At 43.6% G+C, this 9,094-nt stretch overlaps 1 protein-coding gene across 1 annotated transcript; it reads right to left on the bottom strand.

Moving 5' to 3' along the window:
* Nucleotides 1-3,767: 3,767 nt before the first annotated feature.
* H3-4 (H3.4 histone, cluster member) lies at nucleotides 3,768-4,178 on the bottom strand. The gene has a single exon (XM_060146602.1). The coding sequence runs from the start codon at nucleotides 4,176-4,178 to the stop codon at nucleotides 3,768-3,770; it is 411 nt and encodes a 136-aa protein (XP_060002585.1).
* Between the last annotated feature and the right edge of the window lie 4,916 nt (nucleotides 4,179-9,094).

The following is a 9,094-nucleotide window of genomic DNA, read 5'->3' as shown; positions in this document are numbered from 1 at the left end:
GGTACATTTATCAAAGGATATCAGGGCTCTCAGCAAGCAGGCCCCGCCCCCCCCCGGAACAATGAGATCATAGTCCCTAGCACCAGCCTTCTCTGTCTTTCATCTCCCATCTCTGCTATTTCAGTGCCTGCTGTTTTATTCTGATTTTTTCCACATGACAATAAAAGCTGTGACCAACAGCTCCAGAGTCTCATGATTTTTCAGCTCTGTCCACTAGAGCAAGAGTGAAAAAAAAATCTCTTTTGTCCCCAAAGCCAAAAATCCACCACTGGGTGGGAGGGAGGGAAATAACTAATACTAACACTAATTTTAATTGTAATTATTAAAATTTATTAGCCAGCTCAGGCTATGTAACAAATACCCCAGACAGGGCAGCTCAAACAACAGACATTTATTGTCTCCCTGTCTTGGAGGCTGGAGGTCTGAGATGCAAGTGTCAGCAGTCCTGGTTTCTCCTGAGGCCTCCTCTCTCCTTGGCATGTAGACAGTAGTTGCTATGGAAAAACACACTTCTGTGTGTGTGTTGGAGGGGGTGTTTCCGCACACCACCAAGCAATCCTCGACACCAGCTAGTGTCTACAATTCAACTCAATTCTGATGCTATCCACCTGGAGATAGTATCAGACCCCCCCATAGGTTAAGGGCTTAGTCCTACAAGACTCCTCCCCCTTCAGATGCCAATCAGAAGTCCAAGTTGTCACCGGTACTTCTGACCAACCGATGGAAATTCCCATGACCCCTCCTTGGGTTCAATTAATTTGTTAGAGTTGCTCACAGAACTCAGGAAATCCGTTTACTCACTAGATTACTGGTTTATTATAAAAGATATTAGAGGATACAAATCAACAGCCAGATAAAGAGATACAGAGTGAGGTCCTGAATGCAGGAGCTTCTGTTCCCACGGAGTTGTGGTGCACCACCCTTCCGGCACGTGTATGAGTTCTTGTTAACCAACCTAGAAAATCTCCAGTAGTACTACAGGGATTATCATGGAGCCTTCATTACATAGGCACAGTTGACTGAATCACTGGCTCTTGGTGGTCGAACTCAACCTCCAGCTGCTCTTGCCTTCCTGGAGGTCAAGGTGGGAATGAAGGTTCCAAACCTCTAATGACAGGGTTGGTTCCCCTGTGAACCAGCCCTTATCCTTTCCAAAATCACCTCATTAACATAAACTCTGTTGTGATTGAAAGGGGCTTGCTATGAGTAACAAAAGACACCATTATCACTCTAATTACTTAAGAAATTCCAAAGGTTTTAGGATTTCTGTACTAGGAATGGGGAGGAAGACCAAATATATATTTCTAATTGTAAATCACAATATTACAACTGTCTTCTCCCTGTGTCACCACACGACCCTCTGTACGTCATAATCTCCTCTTCTTTTAAGCGTGCCAGTCACGTGAGATTAGGGCCCAGACCACCCTAGTGACTTCCTTTTAACTTGCTGACCTGAAACACATAAACTGGTTTTCTTCAGCAGAGATGGGTTTGTTCTGGATCAGCAGAGAATTGCAATCCTGGGTCTGCAACTGTGGTGAGCCTTGTGCAAGACGCCCACAAGGTAAGGGAAAGAGAATGAATGCTTTTATAGAGAAAAGGAAGTTGGAAGGGTTATAGTAAAAAAAAAAAAAAAGAAAGAAAAAAGAGTCCATGTCTTTCCATTGCCTGAGTCCTTGCAGGGAAAGAAGAGGAGTCTTTTTCCTGCTGGGCTCTGCTACCATCTCAGGACATGACAGCTCCCTGTTCTGGTCTCCTAACTCTATTTAATTGAGGTTTCGGTTTATTAATTTTTTACTTTACTCCCTTTTGATCAAGATCTTTCTCTGAAAACACTGCTGATCAAGAGTCAGGTTTTTTAGTTTCAGTGACTTTTTGTCTCAATGTCAGGAAGGACCGTTCCTGGGTCCTTTCTTTCACATTAGAAAGAAAGTGCACAGATTGGAAACCTATTAAGGTCACATTTGAGTAAAAAGGAGGGGTAGGAGGGAGATCTCTCAGGAACTTTAAATCTGAAATCCATATGTTACCAAGATCATAGATATTGGAGATAATCTGCAGTATGTCACCACCAAAGGCTTGGCGACCAACTTCCAACAGGCCTGGTCTGGATATCCTGGAAAAGCTTCAATTCCACATGTCATTCCAGGAAATCTTTACTTTCGGGTCACCAGGTGATGTGCAGATCCAGTCAGGATTTGGTGCTTTCTTTAGGTGTATCATATGAATTCAAGAGTCTGTTCCTTGCAAGATAAAGACTTCATAAAGCACAAAAAAGGCACAGAGTTCAGGCCTGGGTTTATTTAAAAGGAGTCTAGTATTGAAGGTTAGAACTGACTTCAGAACCAGAACACAGCTGTCCCTGGACACTCTTGGCTTTTAGATGGCCCTTCAAAGACTTGTCACCCATTAACTTACATATACTCTAAAACTTAAAAGATACTAGTTTCAATCTTCAAAAGTTTCGTGTGCACTGGGCTTCCCTGGTGGCGCAGTGGTTAAGAATCCACCTGCCAATGCAGGGGACACTGGTGCAAGCCCTGGTCCAGGAAGATTCCACAGTGCCGCGGAGCAACTAAGCCTATGTGCCACAACTACTGAGCCTGCGCTCTAGAGCCCGTGCACTACAACTACTGAAGCCCGCGTGCCTAGAGCCCGTGCTCCACAACAAGAGAAGCCACCACAATAAATGAGAAGCCCATGCACTGCAATGAAGAGTAGCCCCTGTTCGCTGCAACTACAGAAGGCCTGCGTGCAGCAACGAAGACCCAACACAGCCAAAAATAATAAATAAAATAATTTATTAAAAAAATTTTTTTTAAATAAAAAGTTTTGTGTGCACTATTTTAATTGATGAAGATTTTGAATATTAAGTCTACTGGATAACAAACTGGGCTCAAAGAAACTTCAGAAACCCATTCTTGCATACTGACAACATTGAGCTATCACTAAAGCACACTGCATGTTAACTGCTTCTACATACAGACTTCCTTCACTCAGCTGTAAGCATCCTGAAAGTGCAGACCAAACAGGGACAGTAGGGAATGGATTTTGTCCCCTTTGTATGACTAGAGACCTGACAGTGCTTCGCTTTTATCAACTTAATAAAGCCTCAATAAAAGCTTCCAAGCAGCACCAACGTAGGAAAAAAGCAATCTTTACACTCTTTTCCTCAAACCCATGCTCAGGTTGTCTCCAAACAGCTCAACTATTGGGAGCATGGTGAACCTCTGTGGTTGTAGGGTTTCTCAGCAAGTTTAGACTGTTCTATGGGGTTGGAAAACTTGTTACCAGGTGCACACAAAATGATCAGCTATTGTTCTGAAGGTTAACTTGCAAGGGAAAATCTCTTCGTCTTCAAACACTAGGAACTAACCAGTGATTTCATATCAATAAACCCCAATAAGGGGCTTCCCTGGTGGCGCAGTGGTTGAGAGCCGATGCAGGGGACATGGGTTCGTGCCCCGGTCCGGGAAGATCCCACATGCCGCGGAGCGGCTAGGCCCGTGAGCCATGGCCGCTAAGCCTGCGCGTCCGGAGCCTGTGCTCCGCAACTGGAGAGGCCGCAACAGTGAGAGGCCCGCGTACCGCAAAACAAAAACAAAAACAAAACCCAATAGGGGACTACGCTGACACACAGCTAGCTAGGCCTCTGGTTTATTGGAGAGAAAGGCACCCGCTACTTGGTTCGTGCACAGTGCCCTTTGTGAGCAGGTAGTGGCTCTTAAAATAGCTTTTGGGGTGAGATCAACGGCTGCTTGCGCAGTTTAGGCACATTTTCCGTGGATATGGCGTGCCAGCTGAATATCCTTGGGCATAATAGTGACACGGTTGGCATGGATGGCACATAGGTTGGTGTCTTCAAAAAGACCCACCAGGTATGCCTCACAGACTTCCTGCAGTGCCCTTACAGCCGAGCTCTGGAAACGCAGGTCCATCTTAAAGTCCTGCGCAATCTCCCGGACCAGGCGCTGGAAGGGTAACTTACCAATCAGAAGTTCTGGGGACTTCCAGTTGTGACGAATCTCGCGCAGTGCTATAGTGCCCGGCCAGCACCTATGCGGCTTCTTCACGCCCCCCGTGGCTGGCGCGCTCTTCCGAGCTACTTTGGTAGCCAGTTGTTTGCGAGGTGCTTTGCCGCCAATGGGCTTCCGCGCCGTCTGCTTTGTTCGTGCCATTTCTCTGCTATCCCAAGAACCCAAGGGGCTGTTACAGCCTCCTCAGTTGCTCCCTGACGCGTAAGTGGCAAGCCTGACTGCCTCTTTTTTTTTTTTTTTTTTTTGCGGTACGCGGGCCTCTCATTGCTGTGGCCTCTCCCGTTGCGGAGCACAGGCTCCGGACGCGCAGGCTCAGCGGCCATGGCGCACGGCCCCAGCCACTGCGCGGCACGTGGGATCCTCCCGGACCGGGGCACGATCCCCTGTCCCCTACATCCGCAGGTAGACTCTCAACCACTGCGCCACCAAGGAAGCCCGAGCCTGCCTGCTTTTATATAGGCTGCCACCTTCCCATTGGCCAGGTGCCGGGCAGCGTGATGACAGGGTAAGCTCTGATTGGTCCGTGAGGCATTCTGCTTAGGCGCCTGCCCCTTGTTTTTGCTTTGCATGGGCTTGACCCCACAGTCAGGTTGGCGTCCTGGAGCACGCCAGTCAGCTTGCAGGCTGAGCTGGTCTGGGTTGGGGTGGGCGTCGGGTCTGGCTTCCAGTTGGCGTTATCGTGGGTGTTGCACCTCCGTGCACAGCTCCCTTGTTTTTCCTCAGCACTCTCCTCCTCCTCTATGGGCCAAGGAGGGAAGAAACTTCTAGAAGCTTGCACTCCGCATTTGGCCTGATAACAAGGACCCCAAGAGAAGATGACACTCAGTATGGGCGGATGGGGTCCACCCTGCTCCCTCACATCATCACCCACCTTGGAGCATCCATAGAATGCATGAAGCATGAAAGTTCCTCTGAAGCACCCATTCTCCAATTTAAAAACTCTCCCAGCCAAGTTCCTTATAATGGGGTCTCCATTGTGTCTATATCCATTTTATGAGGTTCAGCTTGAGGTTATCTCCACTGTAGTGAACCCCCACTGCCTCGATGGTAAGAAAGAATTCTGTCACATCTTAAATACCCTTCCTAATGAGCCTTTGTAACTTTTTCTTTTTTTAGGAGTTTTCACTTTTGTTTAGTTTTAATAGATGGCAAGAATTTTAATCGTTTTTTTTTCTTTTTTTGGTTCTATGAACCACTCTGGTATTTTGATAAAGCTCATAATATTTAAAAATATTTTTAATGCATAAAGTAAAATGCTTCAGAATGTTTTTAAATGCATAAAATAAATTGCAAAGAATCAATTATATTGAAATAAGTTATCAAAATATATATAAATTTGTCAGATAGTTATAAATGTACACTTTTATCAGTGCATTAAATAACAACTTCTAATTGGGGAAGACTTGTAACTGCTGTCATTTGAGAGTGGTTATGGGCGTTAAGGATATTTAGAGATCTCTTTCATGGCTGTACTGTGATATGATTCCATACCCTATCCTCAATTTAGCATACCAATTATACTTCTTTTTAAGCTTTTTTAAGTGATTTCCTAGAGTTTGAAATACAGATTTATAACCAATCTCAGTTCACTTTCAAATGACACTATTTCATTTCATGGGTAGTGCAGGTAACTTAGAAACAGGAATAATAGAGTATTACCATTTCCTCCCTTCCATCCCTTATAACATTGCTGTCATTATCATCCAATATATTATTGCTGTTACTATTTGAACAGTTATCAGTTATTAAGAATAGAGAAATAAAGGATTTTATTTTTCCCTCACTTATTCCTTCTCTAATACTCTTCCTTTCTTTATGTAGATCTGTGTTTCTGACCTTCATCATATTCCTTCTCTTTGAAGAACTCCTTTTACCATTTCTTGCAAAGCAGGTCTACTGGTGAAATTCCATCCATTATTGTTTGTCTGAGAAAGTCTACTTCTCCTTCACTTTTGAAGAATAATTTTGCTGGATACAGAATTCTAGATTGGTGACTTTTTTATATCATCATTTTACATATTTCATGCTACACATTTTTGCTTTCATAATTTCTGATGAGAAGTCTTATCCTGTTTCTCTGTAGTTAAAATGTTTTCTCCCTCTCTGGTTCTTTAAAGATATTTTCATATTTTATTTTCTGTAGTTGAATATGATGTGCCTTGGTATAGTTTTTTTGCTATTTATCCTGTTTGGTGTTCTTTGAACCTCCTGGATGTGTGGTTTAGTCTCCATCATTAATTTTGGAAAATTCTCAGCCATTATTCACATATTTCTTCTATCCCTCCTCTCTTCTCCTTCTGCTATTCTAATTACATGTATGCCACACCTTTTGTAATTATCCCACAGTCCTTGAATATTCTGTTTTCTATTTATTGTTACTATTATTTTTTCATTTTAGATGTCAGTTTGGGAGGTTTCTATTGACATTTCTTCAAGCTCACCGATTCTTTCCTAGATCATAGACAGTTGACTGATGAGCTCATCAAAGGCAGTCTTCATTTGTTAGTGTTTTCAATTTCTAACATTTCCTTTTGATTCTTTCTTAGCATTTTCATCTCTCTACCTACATTGTCTGTCTGTTCTTGTATGCTGTCCACTTTATCCATTAGAGCCCTTAACATCTTAATCACAGTTTTAAAATTCTGGTCTGATAGATAATTCCAACACCTGTGTCATATCTGAGTCTGGTTCTATGCTTCTTTATGAATTTGGACTATGTCTTTTTTTGCCTTCTGAAGTGGCTAGTATTTTTGGTTGAAAGCTGGACATGATGTACTGGGTAATATGAACTATGGCTAATTGGCTTTGAGTGTGAGGATTTATGTTATTCTGGACTGGAGCTGGTCTGGACTAGAGTTGGGCTGTGTTTAGTGTTGATTTTAACTCAAGGCACCAGAAGCTTTAAATTCTCCTGAGGTCCTTATTTTTGTCTGTCCTGTTGTCTTTGAGCCTCTCTAAGAACTCTGTCTCAGATACAGTCTGCCTCTTACAGCTCTCTCAAACCTGATGTGCTCTTATTATCCTAGAGCCGTGTTAGGGTGGTGGTAGGCTGTGAGCAGGGGGAGTGTGCCATAATGCTGTGATTAAATCTCAATCTCTTGGTGATCTTGTGTCCCTGGGATATGACCTTCACAGGTATTTCTTAGCTGTTTTGCCTTCTTTAGGTGAGACAGGAGGGTGAGAGGGGATGGAGTGAGAGAAATGCCCTTCCCTGGTGGGATAAAGCTCTGCTTGTCTTCCCCTGTTGTGGAGAACATTCTGAGTACATTTCACAATGGTTGCTTTTCTCCTCCCTTGGCCAGAACCAGGAGGGGAGTTTTCTCCTATTTTCACAAAGAGAAATTGGTGGGGTCCCTGAAAGTAAGGCCAATGAAAGTGTGTGTGATCTTATGATTTATTGTAAAAAGTATATATTTGGTCTTTGTTCCTGTTTCTGACACAGAGCTCCTAAAACACCTAGAATTTCCTGTGATAAGAGCAATAAAGGTGTCTTTTGTTATCTTTATGAGTGATTTTGGGAAGCCCCTAAGGATGGGGGCTGGTTGTCAGGGCAACAACCATGTGATTAGAGGGTCCCACTCCCCCCACCTCCAGGGAGGGGAGAGGGGCTGGAGGTTGAATCAGTTGCCAGTGGACAATGGTTTAATCAGTCACGCCTAGTACTGAAGCCTCCGTAAAAACCCAAAAGGACAGTTCCAAGAGCTTCAGGGTTGGGGAACATGTGGAGATTTGGGGAGAGCGGTGCACTAGGAGAGGGCATGGAAACTTTGCACCCCTTCCCTCATGCCTTGCCATCTGGCTGTCCCTGAGTTTTACTCTTTCATAATAAACTGTTAATCTAGTTAAGTAAAATGTTCCTGTGAGCTCTGTCAGCTGCTCTAGCAATTAATTGAACCTGAGGAGGGGGTCACGGAAGCCTCTGATCTATAACCAGTCAGTCAGAAGCACAGGTGACATCCTGAGGTTGTGATTGGTGTCTGAAGAGGGGGAAGTCTTTTTTAAGAGAGACGAATTCTTTTCTGAGCATGTTCCTGCCTGGTGCGTTAGTAATAGGTGCTCGACCATCACTTCCAGAAAGGTGCAGACAGCATGCACCTGCTCCTGCCCAGTGAGCTGGCCAAGTACACTGTGTCTGAGGGCACCAAGTACACCAGCTCCAAGCAAGCGTCAGAACCAATGGCTCTCTTCAGAGCTCCCTCCACTGTCAGAAGAGCTGTGCCGCCCATCAGCTTTCACTCCAGTTTCCAGCAGGAAACATATCAACATAGGTGGATTCAGAAAACAAGTTTTAAATTGCTTATTAATTCCTTCTCCATTATGGGTTGAATTGTGTCCTCCCAAATTCATATGTTAGAGACCTAACCGTCAGTACCTCAGAATGTGACTGTACTTGGAGACAGGGTCTTTAACAGATGTGAGTAAGGTAAAATGAGGTCATTAAGGTGGGCCCTGATTTAATATAACTGATGTCCTTATTTAAAGGAGAAACTTGGACAGCTAGACATGCACAGAGGGAAGACAATGTGAGGAGAGACAGGGAGAAGATGGCTGTCTATGAAGGAGAGAGGCCTGAAACAAATACTTTTCTTATGGCCCTGGGACAAACTGACCCTGCAGTCACTTTGATTTTGAACTTTTGGCCTCTAGAACTGTGGGACAATAAGTTTCTATTGCTTAAGCACCCAGTATGTGGGATTCATTATACAACCCTAGAAAACTAATACACTCCTTGATAGATTTCTACTTTAATGTGTCTCCTTTCTTATATATCGCCTATGGCCATCCTGGTGGATTCACCCTTTATCCCCAAAGGGATGTAAAATGACCTCATCCAACACTAGCCAACACCATTTATGCAGTTTCCAATTGCAATTTGTCATTTTTTAATGCATTGGAATCAGTTTGCTAATATTTAAAGTATAATTTCTGTTTCCTTATTTATAAGTGACTACAGTCTGTAATTTTTTTCCCCCTTTGGTGAGTCATCTTTATTCATTTTAATGGCAACATTATATTTTCTTCAGAAGGCAAAAAAAAGGTTTTCTTTCATCCTTTAT

Source organism: Lagenorhynchus albirostris, chromosome 3 (assembly GCF_949774975.1).
Source record: "Lagenorhynchus albirostris chromosome 3, mLagAlb1.1, whole genome shotgun sequence".
Lineage (NCBI taxonomy): Eukaryota > Metazoa > Chordata > Mammalia > Artiodactyla > Delphinidae > Lagenorhynchus > Lagenorhynchus albirostris.
This window is presented reverse-complemented; position numbering and strand designations above follow the sequence as displayed.